The 26765-nt window shown below is 42.2% G+C and overlaps 1 protein-coding gene across 2 annotated transcripts; it reads left to right on the plus strand.

The window, feature by feature from the left end:
• Window positions 1–4994: 4994 nt before the first annotated feature.
• olfm1b (olfactomedin 1b) lies at window positions 4995–25379 on the plus strand. Of its 2 annotated transcripts, none has more exons than XM_080046249.1 (6): window positions 4995–5512; window positions 13223–13372; window positions 14077–14232; window positions 16231–16450; window positions 21372–21478; window positions 23707–25379. In XM_080046249.1, the coding sequence occupies exons 1-6, from the start codon at window positions 5447–5449 to the stop codon at window positions 24379–24381; spliced, it is 1374 nt and encodes a 457-aa protein (XP_079902375.1). In that variant the 5' UTR covers window positions 4995–5446; the 3' UTR covers window positions 24382–25379. The 2 variants fall into 2 exon arrangements, with proteins under 2 accessions (XP_079902375.1, XP_079902374.1); XM_080046248.1 differs by lacking the exon at window positions 4995–5512 and adding an exon at window positions 11252–11742.
• The last annotated feature ends 1386 nt before the right edge of the window (window positions 25380–26765 follow it).

Consider the following 26765-nt stretch of genomic DNA (forward strand, 5'->3'; position numbering starts at 1 on the left):
TGTGGAGCACTCCCTGTAAAACGTGCAGAACAGACCAAGGACCTTGCACCCATCCAGGCAAGGTCTGCAGCACATCGGAATGAACGGAGCATTATTACCGAGAGCTAAAAGACGGATGGAACACAGCGTTAATAGTTATCTGTAGCATCATCCCTGCAGAGAGAGCTAAGGGAGAGAGAGTGATGAAAGGGGGAAGTAATGGCTGCATGCCTGAGAGGAACGACACAAATTCTATTAGAACCTAAATTTAAACTGGAGCCCTTTTTACTCCCTCTCTGTCTCTCACTTCCACTCCCTTTCGCACACACACACACACACACACACACACACACACACACACACACACACACACACACACACACACACACACACACACACACACACACACACACACACACACACACACACACACACACACACACACACACTTTTGAACAGCAACCTTAAAAGGCCCTTTAAAGGCTTGTCCCAAGGTGGGAACCGGACAAAATGTCCTCACTTTCCAAAAATGTCCTCACTTCTAAGGTCTTAAACTCAAATTGGCTCTTACAAAAATTGTTAAAAAAGTACACACACACACACACACACACGCGCGCGCTATACACACACAACTGGGAAGAAGAAAATAAGTCAACTGGAGAGAGAACTGCCAGTCTTCAAAAGAAGACACGTTTTGGAGGTTACTCATTTTTTTCCTGTGAAACTTGACAAATCTCTGCTTTTTAGTAAATTCTGCAAACAGTCAAAGTAACGGGAGTGAGAGAAACAGTGTGCGCGGTGAAACAGACAGCGCATGAATTTATACGAGGAGTGACTTCCTCTCCGGGGCACCTGCGATGGAGACATACGTACATCTGCATGCAAAACAAGACAGGCCCGCAATTTGCATTTGGAGCTCGATGGGCAGGAAATAAATCTCCAGGAGGAATATCCATACGAGCAGACGCATTAAATCAACGTCCCTGCTCAACTTTGCTCTTTTGCATAGCTATAGCTTTAGCATGAGAGTCATTCAAAAATCACAGTGGCGCTCCATAATCTCCTGTGTCCTGACTTGACATTCAGACATTCTTTGATTGTTTATATATTCATCACTCCTCTTCCTACTTCCGTCACTGGACAAGGAGGCAAGGACACACATGATCTAGCTGATTAAAAAAAAGTCTGGTGTTAATACACAGCCTGGGCTCTGTAAACTTGTATGTAAACAAAGGGTGCTCACCGTAGCTAGCAACATGTCCATTTAAAGAGCCTAAACTGGGTATTGCAATAACACTGGATTTGTTTTTGCAGATATATTCACTGATTTTATATTCAGTGATATATTCACTGATTTTGACAAAAAAAGTGATTTCTACAACAAGCTTTCTCCAGAATCGCTGACTACACCTTTACTAACTCAATCTGGAGCTGGGTGTCTTCTCTCAAACACAAGAAGACAAACAAACGCTCGTGCACGGAGCCTTTGCTGTTCTCCTTTGCAACACTTAATAACAGAACATTTCATCACGCGCGATTAAAAAGGTCTGCTGTGCTTAGTATGGATCTACTGTGTTGCTTAATGCCTCAGAGACTAACGTTGATATTGGCCAACGTTGCCAGCAAGATGTGTCTCCTGCTGTCCAGTGTGTGGGCTGCGTATCACCATGCAGAGAAGGGCTCCTGCCGCCAAACAAATGTTCCTCTTCATGCCTGGAGCATTGCACTTTCATTAGTCACAGAGATCATTCCCTTGCCCCATAATCAAAGACTCATTAGGTTGGCTGCAACTCTCCTGTTAATAGCACTGCCACTGGCACGTGAAAATACATGTGTGTGTACCATGGAACGTGCAGTCTATGGCCTGTCCTACACACAAAATAATGTTTTTTTTTAAATTTTTGCATATTTTTCTTTAGCTAATATGTCCTCTCTCAGTATAAATAAAATGTCCAAATTAAACATTTAGTTGTTTATTTTACTAATCCTTGTCTATTTGTTTTTTTTGTATATTTCTCCACAAATACATTGTAATACCAACAATTATTGTTTTAATGTTAGTAATCAATTGGCTTTCAGTTTCATGATGATATCTATGAGTTAAAATGTTACCCTTATTACCTGCAGTGTCTCGTCCTTAATATACAAAACATCTTTGAGGCTGTGCAAACACAACGCCAGTTGCTCCGATACTGAAAACCATTATGCGACATTATCAGAACCTGCATCTCTTCTCAGTCAGACCTTTGTATCGCTTCGTTCATGTGCACAGACCAGACAAGATCTGCTCAAAGCCCCGTGACAAGCCCCCATTACAGAGAACAGATATGAACCCGCCCCGGTGCCGTAACAGAGGTGATTTATGCATCTGGGTGCCACCAGAAAGAGAATTCATTATAGCTAGAGAGTCTGTCTGAAGGCCACTGAACTATTGGAGTATAATGTGGTTCAGGCAGACAGTCATAGGGAGGCAGAAGGAAGCAGAGCTGATTCAGAAACACATGGCCGCGCAATTAGGAGCCTATTGTTATGTCATTCACAATGGCATAAATACTGGACTGGCCCCAGTAGCAAGGAGGTTGCATTCCACATACACAGCTTCTTACAGGTGCAACAAAGTTCACAAGGAGATGTCAGTCAAACGATGCACACGACCACATAGACCCCAAGAGGTCGTATCAGGCTAAAGGAATAAAAAACGTCCAAATCTGTCTCTTTCCTGGTCTTAAATTGATATATCAGATTTTTTATAGGTAAGAAGTACCGCTTTCAAGTACGCTCACATGCTTTAACATTTTTGATGTGATTGTCCTTGACATGACTTTCAAATGATTCTACTTTAAACATCAAAGTTACTACACTACATAGAGGAAAGCTGCACTTTACTTCATTCTCTGTTGTTAGTCAATGTTCTGCATTCAATAATGAACTAATGGAAACATATGTAGGCCTACTATTAAAAAATCCCTTCTGTTGATTTTGTTATACTTGAACTATTTGCCAGCACATTGTGTTTGGGGACATCACGTAGAACGTAGCTTTGCTCCATCCAAATTACACCTGATTAGATGTCTAATCAGGCGGGGTCATTGGAAACACCTGTGTGTCGGTGTGCCAAGCCTTTAATCTGCAAAGTAATTAAAGCTTTAAAATGTATGATATAGTGGTGTAAACAGTATGATAGTCAGTATGCAGTGGAGCAGAAGTGTAAAGCAGCATACAATTTGAATAATCTAGTGCTGTCAAACGATTAAAATATTTGATCGCGATTAATCGCATTAATGTCATAGTTAGCTCGTGATTAATCGCGATTAATCGCATTGTTATTTATTCTAGCCTGAATGTCCCTTGATTTCTTTTTGTCCCATTATTTTCTCATTTTAATGCTCTTATCACACCCATTCTAATATATGATATTTTAGAAGAAATACACTGAAATACAATGGTGTAATTCTGTGTATTTCTTCTAAAATATCATAATTTGCAATTCAGTGCAAATAACAATAAGTTCCGGTTTCTGCTTCAAAATAAAAGTCAGAATTGACTTGCCGTTTTGCCGTTTTGCCAGTTAAATAATTTGAATGTGAAATTACGCTGTAGGACATGTTCCGTTTGAATTGACAGTAACTTAACTGCGAGCCATAGGCTATGTATATTTTGTGGTGTTTCAGTGTTTCATACAACAGCATGTGAAGCCATGACGAGCGTTAATCGCGCGATAAAAAAATGTACGCCGTTAAAATGGGTTTGCGTTAACGCCGTTAATAACGTGTTAAACTGACAGCACTAGAATAATCATAAAGTACAAGTACCTCGCAATAACTTAATGTGGCTAAGAAGAAACTTTCAGTTTTTGTTCATTTTAGCGTCTCCTTTGGACAAAGGTGCTTGTTTTTTTTTTACGACACCAGCGCCTGCTCTGCTAGCGTATGCCAGTGACATGTGCATTTGTTAAGGAAGTGACTGAAAAGGAGACAGGAGGCTGGATTGCGAAGAGGTAATTTAGGCTGTTTATATGTGACTGTGTCAGATTGATAATGGTGATATGATGATGGTGAAGGAAAGTAAACTTTGATTGTGTACCGTTCAGGATGCACAGAATGTTCCGGTCTGCCTGCCGTGAATTCTTTCTGACCCTAGCCATACAGAGCAACCCTGCAAAATTACGTTCCCCGAGAACTATTCGGCATTCTCGATTACGATTGCCCGAAAAACGTATTTTGTCCCTGATTAGCCTACGTCTGATTGAAACATAACCCAAATACATTTGTTCTCAACATGTTTGTAATTTATTATTTCCCACTCAGATACGTTTGAATGTAACTTAGCCTATCCCCTAATACGTAGGTTTTTATATTCTTTTAACCAACACTAGGCTACTGCTCTCTCAATCAGCGCTCCCCAAAAAATTAAATAAAAATAACGTTTACAGATTAATTAATATAGATTGATTGATAGTTCAGTTAATAGGAGCCCCGCGCGTGGTAGAATAGCAACAAATAAACGGTAAAGATAAAGCCTACAAAGGAACATTTAAAGAGGAAGAGAAAGCCTAAATCAGAGATAGGGAAATAAATGAAAACAAAATATGTTGATTATAAACTAATTAGAGATACGTTACATTCAAACATATCAGAGTGGGAACTAATACATGACAAAAATATGTTGAGAACAAACGTATTTGCGATATGTAACTACTGAGAATAAGAACTATGTTTGTTATCTCCATTTCTTTCCTTCAGAAAAATATGACATACTGTTGGTAGTAGGCCCTATAGACTAGACGCGTGTGCAGTGAGATTATCATAACAGTTTTTTTTTAAATAGATTTGTTGGAAATACATGTTTCCTTATAGGTAGCCTACTGTGTGCGCGTGCCAATTTAAATCTCCCTCCCTCTCTCTCTCTCTCTCTAAGATGCAACTTCCGTTTTCAGCACCATGAACAGCGCCGTCACTCTGCCCCTTTTTATCATCGAGAGCTTTTAATACGGCAGCTAGAGGCTTGAGGCGGGGAGGTAAACTTTTGGCAATATCGAGAGCAAAGGGTTCACAGCCGCGTCCACGACAGTAAAGCGTTTGCGCGTCTTTTTAGCCCGATGTTGAGCACGGGTCCGTCGCAGCGATCATAAATAAGCGCGTCTATATACCGGCCACGCAAGAAGAGACCGAGGAGAGGGGAGAGGCAACGAAAAGATACACAGGCAGCAGGCTCCCCCCGATATGAACTGAATATGCACAGAGGCGAATGCGCCGAACAGATCAGCTGTCGCTTTCTGGGTTGCTAAGGGGATAAAAAATATATATATATAATTAAAAGAAACGAAAGAAAATACAAGATTTGTTGCGAGTTGCGAGCCACAAGATAGAGCCGGGAGGAGAGGACTGCTGTGTGCTGCGCGGGGGGACGCAACGGGACTGGATCTGCATGTGAGACCGTTTGGTCCACACACACCGGAGGCAAAGAGATGCAGCCTGCGAGCAAGCTCCTCACTATGACTCTCCTCATCTTCATGGGCACAGAACTCACCCAAGTAGGTTTTTATTTGTAAACGCCATTTTTCTCTAACCTCTTTGTAGGGCAATTCAAAGCTAAACAAAATATGAATAATAAACAGATGTTAATTGGCTTCAGACCCTCCCAGAGATTACCATGGTTCCCTTGTAGGAAAGAGCACCCGATTGAATTAGCCCCTGTACACCCCCCTCCTGTTTAAACAGATTATCGGATGGGATTACATGATGTGAGTCCTATATTGTGCTTTGACGGGCGCGTGAGCTATGGATGCTCTGTAGCCTATCCACCGCCGGGGCTGGCAATGTAGGCTAGAGACAGGGGGATATACATATTGCATGATCTGTACATTTTCTTCATTAGCAAATGGTCTGCCGGGTTTATTCTAATACAATATGTTGCCAGTAGCGTTTCCCCTTAAAGACAAAAATGTTGCCATTGTTGAATTATAATGCTGCTGCTCCTAAATCACAGGCTCCACAATCAAATGCCTGCGGTGGCTCAAAGAAGGTGTTTTGACCATGCTCATTGACCACACTGTGACTTACTGTGGTGACTGCCAAGTGTGTGTGTGAGTGTTTGTGTGTGTGTGGTGGGGGGCGGAGGTGGGGGGATAGTTCATTTAGTCCAGCAATATGAAGCCACTCAGTTCAGTACTAGTAAACAAAATGACAGGTCAATAAAATGCATCAGAGTGATTGTTCACCGGGACCATATAGTTGTTAGCCTACTTCCTGCCATCGGAAAGACCATTTGCAGCAATACATATAATAGTTTATGTTGCATTTAACTGCTGCCATTATAAATTCCCACAGACAGTATCACGGTGGGGTGAGAGAGAGAGAGAGAAAGAAAGATGGGGTGAGTTCATTTATCTATTGCCAGGCCCTGCCACCACCGGATTGAAGAATTTGGTGATTTAATTGCCCTTGCTTGAGCAGGGAGTCATATTTCATGAGCTTCACCGCTGTGTGAATCCAAATTGTGGTTGGTAATTGGAGGCACAACAAAAATATGAAAAAATCAAATATGCGACTGAGTTACTATCAATAAATTCATTCTCTTTTCCCAGTGTATGCTGTAATATACTCTCACCGAGTGACAAACTCAATGAAACGTGTTGGAAGTAGGTTGCTGCAAAGCCCCGCTGGCTCTGCTAACCAACGTGTGGGAACAATATTGATGTGATATTGCCTTGGCACAAAATATGCTAGCCATTGATTTCTGCTAAAATGTATTAGAAATGTCAGTGTGTGCTGACTTTTCTTTACATTATTATTTATGGAGCAACAGCTTGGTTTTGATGTGTGTGTGTGTAATTTGATCAATGCTGTACCTCAACTACACAGTTATGACCGGTGCAACTTTATTTCCCTGTACACCCAATGTTCCAATGTGCAGCCGATATAGTCTGGACAGGATGTACACAGTGCAGCTGCAGTGTGCACACAAAAACATGCTGACATAACCGAACTATGGGGCTCTATATCGCTCTGATTGATGGAAGCCATCAGTCAGAGGAGAAGTTTGGGGAAAACAGAGCCTGTTTCACTTTACGGGGGGGGGGGGGGGTTCTGCTCGGTCAGGGCCCTTGACAGTCTTTCTGTGATGGTCTGTGTGTGCGTTTCGTCACTTTGAAGGTAAGTCGATACTAGTCCACACAGCATTGCCTCTCTGCTCCCTACCGGAACTGACAGGCTCTTTTATTAGGAATCCTCTACTTTTCAGTTCGGCCGATACGGATATGTTGGCGTGGTGATATCATGTGTAAATTGACAAAGGCTTCAGCTACACAGCAATTCAAATTTAAAAGAGCAAACAGGATTCAGAAAATGCAAAGGGGTTTAGATGTATTCAAACCCATTTATTTGAACTGAACGGCTTCAATACAGAAGTATGTCAGAACTTCCAGTCCTTCACAAGGCTTTGAAGGTGCAAAGGAAATATATCAATTGAAGTGCAAGAAGGTGTAAAGAAACCAACAGCCACAAAAAAAAAGCACTAAAATATTATCTCACGCAGTTGCCGACTGATGACGTACAGCGCAGGCTCAGTAATATCTTTACTGGATCTGATTGGTCCCATCTCTTTTTACACAGCCCCTGCTGTAAGAACCAACAGTACATTTCACTTTGGGAAGGCCGGACCTCTCCACATCACATCTCTGTTTGAAGGCGCAAGATAAAAAGTGAGAAGTGGATCTTGAGACAGAATGATAGAGAGCCTTTTACTGCACGCTTCCTCCTGAAGAAAAGTATCTGGGCCATCTGGGCACTGGTATGGCTTCGACCTTTGATACCGAACAATGGGCGCCCTCTTAATGACCACATTAAACACACTCGCTTCAGAAGTGTCACACAGTTTGAAATAGTGTGTGTGGGTGTGTGTGGGCCCAGCTGCGGCCCCTTTCCTTAACATCTGGCCCAGGGATCAGGGAGGGACACACACACCTGATCAGTAGTGCACTCTACTCTTCGCATTTTATTCACCTCCATCCCCTTTCGCTTGAGGATTTGGCCACTGCCAGGCGGTTTCTCACAGAGAAGAATAGTAAGCAGCTAGAGCGGCATCTGTTCCTCACCTATAGCTGCTCCCCCATGGCTTCAGGCCCACATCCTGAAGCCGCTCACAGACACCTGACAGAGCAGATGGCCCCTGCAACGGTTGCCCTAGACACCATGACACCATGCATACCAACAAACCGCCGGAGAAAAAAAAACCTGCCATCGTGCAAAGAATTACACTTAAAAGTGGAGTCAGCGATTCCGGAGTGCACTTGTTGTCATAACCCATTGTCAAAAACTGTGAATGTCTCCCAACGATCCGCTACCTGTACCTACTGTGTGTGAAAATCCTGTGTTTATACACAGCTTAGGCTCTGTAAACGGGCATGTTGTTGGCTCACCCTCTTCGTTTACATTATGCTTTATTGACATACCAGTTTACAGAGCCTAGGCTGTGTATTGTCAATTGATTTATTTGCAGTGCTCACACGGTACGGAGAGGGAGTGGATCGTGAGGAGATATTCACTGATTTTTGACAAAAAAGTGATTTTGGTGTTCTCCAGAATCACTGACTGACTCAACCTTTAAAAACACACAAAATAGCACCGATCATCAAATTCACATGAAATGATCAAATCTACTTTGTAAACACAACCACGTCTATGCTGCTCACGTTTAAAAATATAATATAAAAGGTAGCAGGGGAACATTTTGAAACAGTTAGGGATTACTATAATGTGTGATACTCCCTCACCCCACATACAAAAAAAAAATCAATCAGGTTCTATGTGAGATGGAGTTGAGCTGAATCACAATATGTGTGCAGTTGTGATTGGCAGCTGGGGTTAAAGCTATTTATTATTCAGTATGGTTGTTTGGGGAGGGGGCAGAGGGAAGGAGAAAGCAAAAGAGGAGGAGGTGTAGGTGGGGTGCATTTTGGAGATAATTCACTTTAAGGAAGTGGGATTTTTTTGCTACTTTCTGAACATTTCTCACATTGGATATTATGTGTGTAAGTTCCATTCTCCTACTGTATAAACACAATTCAAAACACCTTTATGCTATGATGCGATTTGTTGCAATAGAAATACCGCTTTAATGTTAAAATCATTTGATGTTTATCGGTCCTTTCGAAGGCTGCTGTTGTGATATTGCATTACATTGTATAAGCAAAGCTGCCCCCCCCCAGGCACATCTTACTCTAAATCGTCATTTTTGTCCTATATTGTAAAGCAAAAGTAACTTATTTTCAGCACAAACACTACAAAATACATTCTCCACAACTGCACCAACAAAAATACCCTAGAATTTGATCAAACCTCTCTTACATAATCTTATCTGTGCAGGAACTATTACATCAGACTGCACAAGTGCTCATTGTTCTTCAAGTGTTGCTTGCTTCTATATCCTTTTTGGGCACATGTGGCATATTGTTTGCTGCATTTCTAATGAAAGATGTGTTTTTAGTACACACATCTTTCCATAAATCACTCAGACTGATAAATCTTGTCTAATGTCCCATTGATTTTTTTTTTCCACCGGGGCAATCGTCTTTCATCAGTGCACATGCGGCTTCCCTCCTGCTGTTGCTGTGTTAAAGACAGAGGACTTCATATCAGAGGTGGCACCTGACCTTTGGATCATTTGCTGCACCTTCTATTGAAAGCTAAATTGGATGCCTCACTTGAGAGGCTCACAACACTAACTGCAATCCATCTGAAAGCCGTGTCATTACAGAAAGGCCGTGTTGTGCTGTGCTGTGCTGAATTGCACCGTATTACACAAGACCAGACTGGACTGTGGGCAGCGGTGCACAGCCGTGAAAGCTGACCCCTGTCGATACTTTGGCAGTAATCTGTTGAAGCATTGCTCCTGTGAGCTCACACCTCAAAGGTCATAAAGAAATGGAAGAGATAAGTGAGAGGAGAGGGAAAGAGGGAAGGGAGGAAGTGAGAGAAAAATATGGAGGTAGAGAGAGTCCCTCCGTGTTATAGTTTAGCAGAAAAAGGCATTATAGAGCGGATAGAAATAGCAGCGGACACATTGAGCCACTCTCGCTGTTCTGGGGACCTCATGTATCATGCAGTGCTGCAGTTTAGCCCACAGGCTGCAGCATTTGCCTAGATGTCTTGTTGACGACTGAGACCGTGGATAAAAGATGAATGAAATGTCATAATGGATGGATAAAACACTTAACAAAAACATGCAACATTTACCTGCAGCTGCATAATGCACCCACAATGTTTTGAGTCCCCTATCTAGGCCTATTTATTTAACATGAGATTGGTATAATGTTAAGTCACAGGAACTTGACTAGTTGTATTTTTAATACTGAGCTTAATTTAACAATATATATTTTTTTAGATTTATAACATTTCAAATGTATTTCTGCATAATGTTTACTGTTTGCTTGCGTTTTAAAAGCTCTTCCCATTTAATTTCTGCAACGCCAAAATCAACTACACGATGGCGCCAGAGTCACGCGGATAAAAAAAAAAAACCTTCATCCTCTGCGCGTGAGCTCCGGGCATCCTGCGACCCATCAATAAAACATATTCTGAATCCGAACGCCCCACTGTCACTGGAATGCGACATTCTGCAGGAGGAGTGTATGCTATATTTTGACATTTGGGTGTGTAGTTTTGTTTTAAACGAAAGACATGCAGCTTTAAACCATGCATGGTCCGAGGGGGTACAGGGGAACTATCGGTTCCTTTGGGGCAATGGAGAAAGAAATGTCTAGTGTCCGCTACAAAAGAATCAACAGCTTCAGTGTCGGGCCGACCTCAGCCGCACTGCTCATTGTCATTCTCCCCACTAGGGACAGACAGACAGTGCGCACGGGCAAATCAGGCGCAATCCCAGATATTACCATGAACGGACCCCAACCTGGCTGACATCATTGCGTCTGGCGATATAGATAGATCCGTAGTACCTCCTATTCCTCCTCCTCCTCCCTCCTCTCATCCATTCGGAGCCGCCTCTGTGTGTGTGTGTGTGTGTGTGTGTGTGTGTGTGTGTGTGTGTGTGTGCGTGTGTGTGTGTGTGTGTGTGTGTGTGTGTGTGTGTGTGTGTGTGCGTGCGTGCGTGTGTGTGTGTGTGTGTGCGTGCGTGCGTGTGCGTGCGTGCGTGTAGTCAGTGGCACTTAATCACAGAGCGCACCAAGGCAAGGCAGGAGGCGGACCGTCGGGCGTGAACGAAATAGTAACGGTGAAGCGGAGAGGCAGGCAGCAGTGTGCGGGACAAGGCAGAGAGAGAGGAGCTATCTATCTGTACACAGGACGTTTTTTCTTTTTTCATCAGCATCCCTCGGTTCTTCCTCCTCTTCCATCCTCCATTGGATCATAAAGTGTTGGTAGCGTTTCCGTTTCGGTTCTTCTGTAGGCTATACCGTGCCAGAGCGTTCGTTGGAGATGTCCAAAAAAAGACCAGCCGGGCAGCCGGAGTCCCGCCGGGTGAAACAGCAAGCCGCTCTGGGCAACATGATGATGACCCGTCGCCCCATCCCCTGTTTTTTACCGGAGTCTGTAGAATGAAGACGGGTTGAATATATATATTTTTAAATAAGATAAAAAGTCCACCAAGCAAAGCGCAAAGATGTCGGTGCCTTTGCTCAAGATTGGCGTCGTGCTCAGCACCATGGCGATGATCACCAACTGGATGTCGCAGACCCTCCCCTCTCTGGTGGGGCTCAATACGACCAAGCTCACGGCGGCGCAGGGCTACCCAGACCGGAGCACGGGAGTAAGTTTTTGGCATATTTCCTGGGGCTGGTTGGCTTTTTTTTTAATGGTATTTTGGTGTTGCAATTAAATCACAGGCCGAATATATGCGACATAGAGTTGATTCATAATTCATAAAAAAAAAAAAAACTTGGATAGGCATCATAGATATCTTCCCTCGTTTGATGTTGCTCCAGCAGCCTCCCCCTGGGCTAAGTGGAAAGTTATCAGTTGCTTATTTTCTTTCATCTGGGCATTGATATGAGAGAGACTTGGGCAATCGACAAGATAGATTTCCATGCAAGTCATCTCTTCTCTTGCCCTCTGGAACAGCGGGAGTCCTCAATCTTTTCCTTCGCACTGGTGTCTGTGATACTGTTGCAGAGTCAAAGATAAAGCGGTTTCTTTGTTTCTCTGTCAGGAGAACCCGAGCGCCCTGTCAAGTGGCTGCTTGCGCTGATTTCTAGAACAATGGATGTAAGATGAATACATCAAGGCATAGTAAAAGCAGAGGATACAGGGAGCTGATCATTATACTCTGATTCCATTTTCCTTTTGAAATGATAATGAGAAGATTCAAGGATTTTTACATAACTTTTTATTTTGTATTTTATTTGTATTTTTAATAATTCCTATCGGTGACCAACAGAGTAATAGTCACAGGAACACCCCCATATGAGGCAGGCAGGTGTTTGATAGTCGTTTTCTTTGTCTCATCAGCACATCCTTTCGTGGAAAGCAGTGCAGCTGACTGACAGTCGCTGCGTTTGCTCCCTCTGAAATGTTGTGAAGTCACTGCTTCTCACTAATTGAATTGACCAACAGTGATTTTTTTTGTCAATGTCACTTACTCGCTCATGTCCGCTCAGCAGGTTGGTAACTGGAGTTGTCTGTCCCATCTACGAGAAGAAAAAAGCCCCCCCCTCTCTTTTTCTGACGTCACACTTTACACTCAGTGCTTCCACACACCCCAACCCATTAAATAATGGGAGCAAATTCAGCTGTCTCGTTTGGCTGCATCTTGCCTTTGTGTGGCTTTAAAGGTCACCTAATATTTATTATAATACTGTGTTCTAATACCCCTCTCAGATTTGTAACTGCCAACTAATCAGAGCAGACTGGGCTTTTTTGGAAGGCGGGGCTTAAAGAGACGGGCTCTAAAACAGGGGGTTTTAGACAGAGGCTGATAAGAGGAGATTTAGCAATGGTACTGACAGAAATATAATTTTTTTTGGGGACAATGCCATGAAAACCGTTTCTTGTAGAAACTCAAAATTACAATTTTGAACCTGAATATAAGCATAATAGGTGACCTTTAACATGGACTGTATGACGGTGTAGGACTGTGGGGTTCTTGCTATTTTTCGGTGTCCAGATGGTGATGAATGCTAAACAGCTTTAGCATCAAATAAAGAAAAGAAATTTGTTTTTCTGGTGATGTACCCCTCTCGTTTAACTGACCTCCTTTTCCCCCTTTTATTTACCCACTGTTTCGTCTTCAGGTGTTGCCAGCGAACCCAGAGGAATCGTGGCAGGTGTACAGTTCGGCCCAGGATAGTGAGGGAAGGTGTGTCTGCACGGTGGTGGCGCCGCAGCAGTCCATGTGTTCACGGGATGCCCGCACCAAACAACTGAGGCAGCTGTTAGAGAAGGTAAATACCGTTTAACTTCTCTTGATGCTAACAATCAAAGTCAAACAGTGCTCCAGAGTAGCCACCTTCACTACGGTTACCCACTGTACAAAGACATACATGTACGCAGGCATATGCTTAGGTCTTCCAATCACCTGTCTACCAGCTGGATGAGATATAGGAATCATGCTCTAATGAGCTCCCTGGAAACCCAATGGCATCATGGGAGGCAGCTATACGCTCAGTTAAGTTTCCATCGCACTGCACACTTCCGAAGCGGAACATCTGATGATGCAACACGGCTCAACACGCATTGAATGTAGGACAACCCCACATACACAACACTTTTAAAAGAACACTTATGAAATAATACTTTTTTCAAATATTCAAATATAAAGACGAGTAGCTGACTTACATGAGCTGCAGCAACAGATCTCTCCTGAACAAATAGAAAATCTGCCAAGTTCATGTAGTTTCTGGAGCAACAGTTTTGGGAGAAACCGAATGTCTTAACAGTATGCATTCTACACTTCCACCATGTGGAATAGTTGGCCTGGTGTCAGAGTTTGTGAGTCACTCTAAGAAGAGAGCCAAGCCAAAACACAACAACATATTGAAAGTCTGTTGCATATCCTTATGCCCATTGCAGTCTAATATTAGAAAAACAGTGACGTATTTTCATCACTAAATCTGTTCGATTTGTCCAATGTCTCTAATGGCATTAGGTCCAGAACATGACCCAGTCCATCCAGGTGCTGGACCAACGAACCCAGAGGGACCTTCAGTACGTGGAGAAGATGGAGGTTCAGCTCCGTGGCCTGGAGACCAAGTTCAGGCAGGTGGAGGAGAACCACAAGCAGAACATCGCCAAGCAATACAAGGTACGCAAGCCAGATCTCCAGCCATTGACCCAACCCACCATTCTGTCACAGCCTCAGCCCATTGTGTGTTTGTGTGTTCCTACCGTTAAGTGTGTTCCAGTATTTGACTTAACCACCATAACACATCACATACTAAGACATTTATAATGCATGCTGTTAGATAACTGGGTACATGAACTCAGCTGCAAGAATTCATGTCCATACGTCACACAAATTCACTTTGTCAAAACGTTTGATGGAATCCTAAATCGACTTGGAAATAAGGAGATTTGATCTAATCTAATTACCTATTCGAAACTGATACATTTCTCTTTGAAGGGTTTACAATGCAATCAAAGTAAATTAAAGCTATTTTGAATCAACTTAAGCGATTAACCAGTCATCAAAACAGTTGACAATTATTTAGCCATTGATCATTTAATTGAATAAAGTGACTAAGAGGAACTTTTAAATGTAATTTAATGGTTCCATATTTCCTCTGATGATCATAAATCCCCTGTAACAGCAAACGTTCAGTGAAAAGAACACTATTTTGATATAGCAGACCGGAAAGGCCTGTTTCCCTAATAGTACTAAATCAAAGTTTACTTTGCTTCACCATCGTAAACTAGCCACAATTTATCTTGTTGTGTCACATACTGTATAAAAACATAACTTCATTGCGATACATCCTTCCTTATGATCTTTAATACAGAGGCGGTGGTGTCGTTAAAACACTAGCGCTTTTGTCCATAGGGGCCACTAGTTCCTCGTAGTCACTTTAATCAACTAATATTTACATTTAACAAAATAAGGTCAACAACTTTCACAATCAAATAATTTCAACAATACACATTTGACAAGACATTTGATACCAACTTTTTACAACATTTAGTATTTAAGCATCGAAGAAGTACCCTGATGCATTACCTTACAAAAATGAATACAAATGTTCTTCTGTGTTGATATCACCTCACCTGCAGCAGTGCATTTGTGCGATCCTATCACCTCTTGCATGCTTCAAAAACCTCCATGCATCCCACTGCCACATCCAGTGCATGTCTGCAAATTCTCTGTCACATTGTCTCCAGTGCATATACTAAGTGTGTGTGTGTGCGTTGTTTGGTTTGTTTGTTTGTTTGTGTGTCTGTTAGAAAGGTTAGCAAGCTGTAGCCCCTGTCAACAGTTGTGTCATTTTCTTGCTTGCAGGGCTAACTTTAAGACATGTAAAGAGAGCCACAGGGAAGAAGAGGCAGGTCAATTCCAGATTCCCCCTGAACTGGGCCACAGTACTGAGAGCATTTGGGCGACAAAACAGTTAATTTACCTTTTTAGCACCCATTGAGACTAAGAAACCCCACCCCCTTTCTCCCAGACCAACCCACCACTGATCTCTTCCTGCATGTTACTGCTGTCATAGTTTTCCATCTAAAAGCTTTTTTCAAACGTAAATACATTTTATTAATATTATTATTATTATATAATTTTGCTGTTATTCATTTGATTTGATTTGATTTTGGCTTTTGTCTATGCATATTTGGTTACTCAACAAATCTATAAGTGAAAACTATAGACGTTAACATTTCGAGACACTTTGTTGTGTGTGACATGTAAAAGCATGTAACCCTTAATACGATGTTGCATTTTAAACGATGATGACCAATAAAGAGCTTTCCCACTTGTTGTCGTTGTACCGAGGTGTACTTTGCTTTTTAAAAACGGCTTGTCACTGCCGGGGACGGATCCACCTGGTGGAAAATATATTCCTGGGGTTTGTTTGCTTGTACACCACACACACACACACACACTTGCAAAGACAACACACACAGCAAACAAACACACACACAAACACACACACTGAACATTTACACAAACAGGGGGTCAGGGCAGAGGCAGGATAGAGTCAGAGTAGTCAGGTTCAGACAGGTGTTTTTTTTTCTTCCATTTTTCTTTTATGGACAGTCTCATTTTTTTTTGGTCGCGCATGACACTCAACCGAGCTTATTCTAATCCTTTCAGGCCATTAAAGCGAAAATGGAGGAGCTTAGACCGTTGATACCAGTGTTGGAGGAGTACAAGGCCGATGCCAAATTGGTATTGCAGTTTAAGGAGGAGGTCCAGAATCTGACGACAGTTCTAAACGAACTTCAGGAGGAGATGGGGGCCTATGACTACGAGGAGCTCCACAACAGAGTGTCAAATCTTGAGGAGAGACTGCGAGCATGCATGCAAAAATTAGGTAGGCACAGAAAGTCGTTGGCACACACTTTGCTTTTCAAAACAACAAGCGCATGCACCGAACACTCCCACAGACGCAGAAAGAGAAAAACCTCAGGCATATTCACATGGTCCAGAACATCACAGGAACATTATGTGTGTGGCTCTGCTACTCAAATACCACTCAAATGCATGTTAAACTGTCTTATAACACACTCATTTACACTTAAGGTTCTATTCTGTACATGTTAGCCCTCTGACGGACTTCACCATTGGTCTACTCTGACTGTCAAGATAAGCCCATAATTGAGTCCATTAAAGGGCTGCGCATGTTCTCATAGAAACGGAGTTACACCCAAGATACTTCAGTGTCTTTTGTACATGTTCCTGCTAGGAAACAAGGCACTAGTGCTGAAACCATTGGCCAATGTTTAATTGATAACAGTTGTAGTCAGTGAATCTGGGAAATGCTTGCTGTCAAAATCAGTGAATATCTCCTCAAGATACGCTACCTGTTCGTAGGCTACCTGTGTACAAACAGGTAGCCTAGGCTCCGTAATTCAATGATTGTCACTGATTTTGACAACATTTTGACAAGCATTCTCCAGAATCGTTGACTCAAGAAATGTATCAGTCAAAGAAGCCAAATATTTTCTGGGTTCCAGCTTATCAAACTTAAGGACATATTGCTTCACTATCTTTGGTGTTATTGGAAATGAAGTATTTTGGGGTATTGGACTTTTATTAGACTTAAACCATTTGAAGATGCCACTTTGTGGTTGTCCTTAAATTTGTATTTTGCTTTGACACTTAAATGTGGAGTCAGCAATTCTGGAAAATGCTTGTTCAAAATCAGTGTATATCTCCTCACCTTTCCATACTGTGTGTGTGCTGAAAAAAAATCTGGTGTAAATACACATCCCAGGCTCTGTAAAGGGGTATGTTCACCAAAGGGGACCACTGTAGCTATTTGAAAACACACTTTCTCCAGAATCGCTGACTCCTACTTTAATTTATACTTGAATCTATGGGAGCGTGTAATAATAATTTATATCGAATAAGCGAAGAATGTATTAATCAAAGTGAGTTGAGGCACGAGGTGTTTAACATGGTTCCTGACACACGAGCATCACAAACAAACAGCAAAGGCTATAGTACAGAGGGAGAGAGATACCGACAGCATTTCTCATCTTGCAACTTCCCATTGCGCTCTTATCTTTGCTTGTTAGCCCCTGTCTCAGTGTCTTCACACCTCTGTCACAGCCCACAGTGCTAATAAATGCACACCCACACTACACTGACTAAGATGTATTACAGAGAGCAGACACTCACAAGCAGCACATCACGGGTATATTGTGTCCCTGTTTGAAATTATTCACAGTGCGAGAAGATGTCAAGAAAAGCTTTTGGTTACAACCACTGCTGTTCTTTTTGGGGAAATCTAGTGGAGACACAGTATGGATGGGTATCGTTAGGATTTTATTGATACCGACATGAACACTGATATTGCTTATTGATACAGATACAGATCCAAATTATTTTTGATACTATAAATTAAATCATTATATATTTTTTGGCAGAAATAGCATGACGAAAAAGATTGCTGCCATCTTGTCAAAGCTGTCAAACACAGATTTTCAGTGTGATATTTGTTAGTTTTCACGAGGTCGCTGTGTTGCTCTGAGGTAGCTGGGATTTTTAGAAACACACATACAAATATTACATTTGCTTGGATTTTATTAAGTATAGTAAAGTGAGCTACGTCTTTGAACGTTTTGCCATTACTAGAGAGCACAGATCAAGAAGTTAAACAAAGTCAAACATAAATGCTGCTTGATGCTGGCAGCTTCATCGTCGTCAGGGGACAGTTGAGAAGCAGAAAATGCTATAATGAATAACAGTTATAAATGACTGTTTCATAAATATCAAAAGTAATATTGTTTATCGATATTTCGATATTGACCAATCACGAACTGGTACCAATTTAGTATAGATTTTCGATACCCATCCCTAAGACACAGTGATTGCATTTGAAATGAATGAATTAAATATATTACAATGCCATTATTTTTCACACCGGCAAGGTCTGCTTACCCTCAATACCCACTGGACTGCAGCTTTGTCTGTGTGTTCACTCTCGGTTAAATGCCACTGACGCCCCTCACATCTGTGGTCAGGCTGACAGATAGGAGAGTGGTGAACAGCAGGAGTAACTCTGTGTGTGTGTGTGTGTGTGTGTGTGTGTGTGTGTGTGTGTGTGTGTGTGTGTGTGTGTGTGTGTGTGTGTGTGTGTGTGTGTGTGAGTGTGTGAGAGAGAGAGAGATCAGACAAGATAAAGGCGAGGTCACCCATCGAGAGACTGGCTTAGGCAGAACACAGTGGTTGCTACTCCTTTCATCTTCACTCGATTGCAGAGGCAGTCAGGCATATAGTGCACACAAATACACTCGAGTACACTCCCATTATTGAGATTAAAAGCTAGTGAAGGTCACGGGTCGAATTTGCATCGGCAGATCAACAACAGGGACCCAGAAAAAAAATCGACAGTACAGCAGGAGAACTGTGTGTATTGAGTAATAGACAGAGCGACGGGGGAAATTGATGGAAGGTGGCGAGGGAAGGGGGGAGGGGGAAGGAGAAAGAGTGATAAAGTGAAGGCGAACAGAGAAAGTGAAGAGAGAGTAACTAGGGTCCCCGCAGAGCTGTCCTTCAAGCTGTTTTGTGCCAGAGAGACTAACAGCCCGGCGGCTGCTGGGACACAATGGCCATCGATCAAAGGGACATGCCACCTTGCTGGGCAATAATCAAATAAATAAATCACCCTGCGTCGTGTCCCAAGCAATGTGGAGGCACAAACACAGAGAGCTCCAGGCAAATCCAGCCCCTAAAATATGAATGGAGCAGGAATGTCATACCAGCAACTCTGCAAGCGCTGTTTTTCACACCTTCCACTTCCTCTGCAGAGAATAAGGTTACGAGGCGTAATATAATAGTGAGGTTCAAACACCACAAAATCAATATGTGTCTCTTTACCAACAACCTCTCCCTGATCTTGGACATTGGTTTAATTACAATTTGGATGTTATCGTCCCCTTTGGTTAATTGCTAAGGTCTGGGAACTGGATGAAATCACTGAAAAGAAGTCACACAGGAAAAAGGTTTACAGCCCCACCGAAAAAGTGGTTTCATATTTCAAATATTTCACTATAATATTAATGACTAACACAGCCCTAGGTATTTATGTTGCATTAGGGCTGTGTGGGTGTGGTGACAGTTACCAAACATCCCATCATCAGAGAGTATGTGCCTTGTTTTTTTGTTCCAAGTAAGTCGCACCCACGACTTGACACACCAGTGACAAGACACAGGAATTACAGAAATCCCATGTGAAATAACCAAAACTCTTCTAACTTTGGCACAATATAGTAGGTTAATATTGGACCCCATTACTCATAAAGATACAATCTGACAAAAATCAACCACAGTTTACATATTGACTTCCTGTTTGAACTTTGACCTATCCAACTTGCCCTAGTTGGTTGGTCACACACAGTCTTTCAGTGCAATGAGGGATTACAATTGACTACAGCTCAACACAAGTCTATCGTGAGAAAATGAATTGGCAAAATTATGAACATTAACTGGTTCATCAGGCATAAGAGTGAACTATATGTTGACATATGGGAAGCATGTTCACAATCTTGGGCTGTGGAAAACTGTTACTGGATTTTAGACAATTTTACATTTGGCTTTCTATTTGCTCTGCCCTGTGCTTCGCCCGTGGCCCATTTAGGTCACGACGGGATTAGACCTTGCGTGTGTGCATCTTCTAGAATGAAGATCCATCGGCGGGCTTCCCAAAGCAGCCTGCAATACTACAGTGTCATTAAACTATAGAGGCACGCAGAGAGAGGAGAAATAAATCAATGGCCAACATATTAATGTGGGTCTCTAATCCTACTATGGGTTATGTAAGAGGATCAACCACCAGGGGAAATAGTAAACGCCGCCCATGTGACCATGTGTTTGGCTTGCATCCGCGGTGTGATGTCCACATGTACTCACACACACACACATGTTGCACATAGAAACACAAAAAATACTCAAATAATGACAATTGTGGTTTCCTTTTAGTATTTTTCAAATAAAAGCAATTCGATCGGATGAGAAAACGGAAAGAGATTTATAACTGATGGAGACTAGCAGAGGAAATGAAAATCAAATCTGGATTTTGTGACTATTAAGCAAGATGAATTTCCACAGAAATGAAGAGGTAGAGAGAGAGAGAGAGAGAGAGAGAGAGAGAGAGAGATAATGGATGTTATAAAGAAAGAGGGATGATGAGTGTTACAGTCAGGGGTCAATGGATGCAATGCTTCAGGGGAAAGGATGCTAATAAAAACTCAAAATGAGGGTCACATAGTCCAGCTCTTGAAATTAGCCTATCAGACCAACTCATCACATTTGTGGGATAAAAGGAAATCATCAAAATCTCAGTTGACCCTGTCCTGCACAAATATCTGACTAACTGTATGTCTATATAAAAGGGTTATTGAGGAGTATTGTTATTTGGCAAAGCCCGGTCAAAATCGCAACAACACCTCAATCAAAACTAATTAACTCACTACAGCCGGCTTACAAGCAGCACACAGGAGCACGATACACACAGGCTCTCCCTTCTCACACATCCAAACAGAAAGAGTCAAACAGGCATTAGCATGCGTGTACTGAATATTAAGCACCCCTCCCACAGCACATCACTTAAAAGGGAGAGAGGTATCAACAAGCTGGGCATCAACTCCCTTATCCTCCAGGCAAACTCATTTGGATTTTGAAAGTAAATGAAAGTAAATCCCTTGTAATAGATTTTGACTTAGTATAAATACCCAAAATGGGGTGCTGTGCTGCTCTAGAGGTTCCCATCTCAATTCTTTCCCTTGCAGCATGCGGCAAACTGACGGGCATCAGCGATCCCATCACCATCAAGACGTCTGGGTCCAGGTTCGGCTCCTGGATGACTGACCCTCTGGCACCTGAAGGAGACACGCGGGTATGTACGCCACACACAGTCACACAGTGCGGATGGGAATAGTCCTTATGTGATATTGAAAGGTACGGATGTTAGTGTTGCTGTTTGTATTGAGACAGCATTTAACATTGGAGGTTTGGCCCATTTTGCAAAATGGAACTTTTTAGGAGAAAAGCAATTTGGTTTACTGGCATCTTTAGTCCTTATCCTTGGAAATGATTTAATCATCAATGAAAACAATCAGTCCTTAGACGCAGTCTCACAATATTTGACATGCCGACATTTGGGGATAAAGTGAATAAGGTCACACTGTGAGGGCACGGAATCCCCCCCCCCCCCAGTCATTACACACACTGATTGTAAAATGTCAATGTCAACGCAACCCTAATTGTCTCTTTTTTCAAAAGAAAACAACCTGACAATCTGAAATACAAATAATTTCCCTGGCTTCAAAGCAAGTTGACTTTGATCGTAGGTGAAGGTCGATTCTCGCTGTGAAACATTGTTTTAATTGGTCACCTTTGTTTTATCAGTGGATTGCATACGAGTTGGCATAATAGATGGGTTGGCCTTCATTACTAAAACACATTCAAAGGGGCCAGAGATAAATGTATATGGTTCTAATGGGAAGCTGCCCAACAGACAGGGGGAGCAGGAAACTTTATTTGTACGTTAAGCATGAACAATGCTCTTTGTGAACCGACTTTATTACTTTAAGAGACAATGTCAGGTGGGAGGAAAAGGGATTAAAAAACACAGCAGCTTTCAGAACTGTATAGATGCATACAACTTTAATGGTGCACAATGCAGTTTCAGGGGAGGGGGGGTTTGTTTACATTTGCAGAGCCCGCAGTTAGTTTACAAAACGTATTTGATCTACATGTTCTTAATATCGAATAATTCTATCATAATAAATGGAACAATAATAATCTAAGCCAAAAGTAAGACTAGAGAATGTTTGTAAACAAAACTGTGAGCCCTGCTGCTGTTAACAAAAACCGTAAAACGGTAACTATGGAGGAAGTTTTCTAACTTCAAACAGTGTTCCAGGGATCACATTTGTCTGTGAGGAAAGTTTGTTTATTCAGCTATGAGAATATACCTTAGAAAATATTCACGTCTCTGACACACACACAAAGTTACATAGTGCACCTTAAGGTTCACTTCCTCAAGGCTAACAGTTGTGACAACATATGTATATTTAAAAGGATCCTACAGCAGCAAGAGCGAGGTTTACTGCTGACGAAGATTATATTTAGCATACTGTATGGGCTACCTTTTTTTTTGTAGAAACTAATACATTTTGAACAGAACACATGAAAGATGTGCTGCGTTATCAAAGGGGCAGGAAAAGAAGAATGAGTGTAGTTGATGGGAGCAGACAGGTTTCCTTTTATCTCTTGCTTTCCTTAACCTAGTTTTTTGTTTCTTCCTGGGCCCCCTGGAGACCTGCTTCCTTTATGTGAATCAGTTTTGAAGTCAATCACAGCAGCACATGGAGGCAGGTAGTGGAAGGGCTTCAGGTGTCTCAGTCCCGGTGAGACTCGGGAGGTTTTTGAGCCCCTGAGCAGCTCCGGAATATGAGCTCTCTTGGCCAGCAGGAGGCTGGACCGAGGCAGCTGAGACAGGCCTTTTATCAGGACTGATGGGCATTATCCCCGCGGGGCCCGGCTCATGCCACCCCTGTGCCTGTCATCCTGACTGTTTGTATTCAGAAGCAGCCGGATCTCAGCCTTGTCTGCTCCCGGAAGGAAGTCTCAGCGCTAACTTAATGGGGATGCTTGTTGACGTTGTGATTTGATTTATTCAGTGTGTGCGTGATGAGCATAGCAGATTCTGATACTCAAGGCACGCTGATGAATTATGAAGATGATTAGGGTTTTGAGTAGGGCTAGGTAATGGTAAGGACTTAATATGCATCACAACACATGGGTCACAATATGATATATCACAAAGCATTGCGATACGATGCATATTGCGATATATTACGATATTTGTCTTTGTATTTGGAGGGGGCCGCTGTAATTTGGTAATCTCTGTCGGCCATGCTGTTTCCAACTGTCACTCTGCCATAACACCAGGAATGGCACCCAACCTGTTTAAAACACAACAATCTTACAGATAGCCGAAAATAAATATCACAATATATTGACATCGATTTTTTTTGGGCACAGTCCTAGTTTTTGAGTTCCCAAGTGTTGCTGTGTTTGATCCTTGTTATTTTCTTTCTGTCTGGTCCTGATGTTTAGGTCTGGTACATGGACGGTTACCACAACAACCGTTTTGTGCGGGAGTACAAGTCGATGCAGGACTTTATGACGTCGGACAACTTCACGTCCCACCGGCTGCCCCACCCGTGGTCCGGAACAGGTCAGGTGGTCTACAACGGCTCCATCTACTTCAACAAATTCCAGAGCCACGTCATCATCAAGTTCGACTTCCGCACCTCCTCCATCAGCAAGTCCCGGCAGCTTGACTACGCCGGCTTCAACAACGCGTATCACTACGCCTGGGGCGGCCACTCCGACATCGACCTAATGGCGGACGAGGGAGGCCTGTGGGCCGTCTACGCCACCAACCAGAACGCCGGTAATATAGTCCTCAGCAAGTTGAACCCCAACACGCTGCAGATCACCAAAAGCTGGACCACCAACCACCCAAAAAGGAGTGCCGGCGAGTCTTTTATGATCTGCGGCACGCTCTACGTCACCAATGGCTACTCAGGAGGCACCAAGGTCTACTACGCCTACTCCACTAACTCCTCTACCTACGAGTACATCGACATTGCCTTCCAGAATAAGTACTCACATATTTCCATGCTGGACTACAACCCGCGGGACCGCGCCCTCTATGCCTGGAACAATGGCCACCAGGTGCTCTACAATGTCACACTGTTCCACGTTATTCGCTCAGAAGAACTGTAACCACGGAAAATGGATTACTTACATAAATACATATTGTCTGTGTAGAGATCTGCCCTATATACAAAAATATATCTGCGAAAGAAAAAGACTAAATGGCAAGACCATTCTATTTATGTTATCAAGTACTGAGAGACAGCATCAACAGTGAATGCAAAGTGGATTGAATGTGCATCTACACAAGACTGAAAAAAAAAATATGTAATTGAAGGGTTTCATTCCAAAATGTGATTTGTTAGAAGAAAAAAAGTCAGTTTCAGTTAAATACCACAAAATCACCAATGATTGTTTGAAAAAACTATTTTGTAAATAATATGTCATCCGACTTCAATAGTGTCCCATAGTAGACTTTATTTAAAAAGCTGCCATAATTTTTGTCAGAGGTAATTTATTTTGGAATGAAACTCTTGAGTTGTTTGCCGCATAGAAAATGATTGTAAAAGTAGACAAATATATAAGATTTGAAAAAATAAGAACAGATGCCAAAAAAAAACGAAAAACAAAACATCACGCCTTTTTTTTATACATCTATATATAAAGGAATATCAACCCTAAGCTCATCCGTTTGGCTCTGGTTCTTCTGCAGAAATCCTCCCAGCTGAACTTTTCTTTTGGTCAACGGGGGTCCCGAAAACTAAAGACTGTTGGTAATAAACTGTTGGATCCCCAGGTCAAATGGACAGATAGAAATATTGGGAGGTGAGTCTGGTCAGAAGACTTGATAGCCTTACTGGGTGCGGCCCGTCATATCGTTTTTATCAAGTACAGTAGCAAATCAAACGTCTGTAGAGAAACAGCAATCGACAATAACATCCACTAAAAAGACCTGAAGGCACTGACTGTTGACAGCGCTGTTATTTGAGATGATTTTTCCTGTGTTAGTGACTCTGTGTGGAAAAAAAGGCTTCTTTTGCATGAGTGTTTTCCATCACTCCGGTCTGCTCTTCTGAATGTCTTTTGCTGTATGATAATATATTTAAAAAAGGGAGGGGGGGGGGACGAGATAGAACACCTTTGGGAACTGAGGTTTTTGCTACGATATTTAATTTTTTCTCCCTGCTTCTTTGTATTTTGTTGTTTGGCTTGTTTAAATTTATTTAAAATGATTTTTTACATTTTTTTAAATGTTCTAGTATCACTGTAACTGTTGGCACCGGTTTGCCTCTCTGTATTTGTTTATTTGGACTGCGTGGGAGGAATCTTATCTAGCTCACATCTCTCTGAAGAAAAAAAATAATAACAGAATGTATCAAGTATTGTATCCTGGGAAACCTGGTGCTCCTATCTTCAATTCAAATCATGCGCCTGTAGTAGGGTTTTTTTAATTTAGAGGATAATCCTGTCTCATTCCATGTCTCCCCGCCCCACTGCTAGTGAAGGATAATGCCGTTTTAAATGTATACCCTTGCCGGAGGACAAACGCTTTTCACTCTTTTTGCGCTTTGCTGGACATGTGTTGTATCTGAGATGAGATAGTTAATGATTCGTGTCAATAAAACAGAGAAATCTGATGGGATGGTTACCTTAAAAAGCCCCAAGCTGCCATGTGACTGCACACTTTAGTGCATGACTGTTCACATGGAGATTGCGGTCACATCAAAATTAATGCTCTTAGATGCCTTTTGGGGTTTTTCCTTCATTAAGATTGCACAGATGCATTACACTCTGGTCTTTTATTGGGCTGTGGGTGAAAATAAGTATTTAAAGACCCTGTCAAATGTTTTAGATGTCTTAAAGCGAGGGTATGTACCTTTTTAATGTCTTAATTATCAATCGTGCAAATGAAAAGCAGAATTCATAAGCCTTGAAACACACTGGTGCTCGGTTCACTGTACTCAAGGGTTTTGTTGCTATACAGCCTCATTCGGTCTGACATAAACGGTCCCTCACAGTGGCTAAAATCAGGAAATGTTAGCAACTTTAATCCTGATTTCCCCTTGGGCCGCAGTTCAAAAGAAGTTAAATCTTGCTTGCTTTAAATCAGCTCCGAGTAACATTTAAATATCTTTTAAACAGCCTCATGTTTCCTCTCATAATCATAAATTACCTTTAACAGCAAACGAGACCATCAGTGCAAAGAAAGACGTTTTTATATAGTTTTTATTACTGCATTTGGTCTGGTCGCACACCCAGTCCGATTTTCGGTTCACGCTATGGTCACATATCTGTATTGGTCGCAGAGTTCAGTCCAGCATCATCAGATGACCATTATTCATCTGAAATAGTCATTATTTACAACAACAAACACATTACCTCATCGTGATCCATACTAACTGCCGTCTCTCTTCATTCGCTTTCTGTGGGGACACGTAATCTTTCAACTCCGTGAGAGGTGACACTGCATCAACTCATTGCAATCAGGTGTGTGAAGCACTGACTGGCATTAG

This window comes from Ammodytes marinus (genome assembly GCF_949987685.1).
Source record: "Ammodytes marinus genome assembly, chromosome: 18".
Taxonomy (NCBI): Eukaryota; Metazoa; Chordata; class Actinopteri; order Uranoscopiformes; family Ammodytidae; genus Ammodytes; species Ammodytes marinus.

What these genes read in the sequence shown, in the direction of transcription:
- olfm1b (XM_080046248.1), top strand. Translation starts at nt 11,596, where the DNA reads ATGTCGGTGCCTTTGCTCAAGATTGGCGTCGTGCTCAGCACCATGGCG. An exon ending in TGAGGCAGCTGTTAGAGAAG is followed by an intron (nt 13,373 to 14,076) that starts GTAAATACCGTT and finishes TAATGGCATTAG; the next exon opens with GTCCAGAACATGACCCAGTC. An exon ending in CACCTGAAGGAGACACGCGG is followed by an intron (nt 21,479 to 23,706) that starts GTATGTACGCCA and finishes CCTGATGTTTAG; the next exon opens with GTCTGGTACATGGACGGTTA.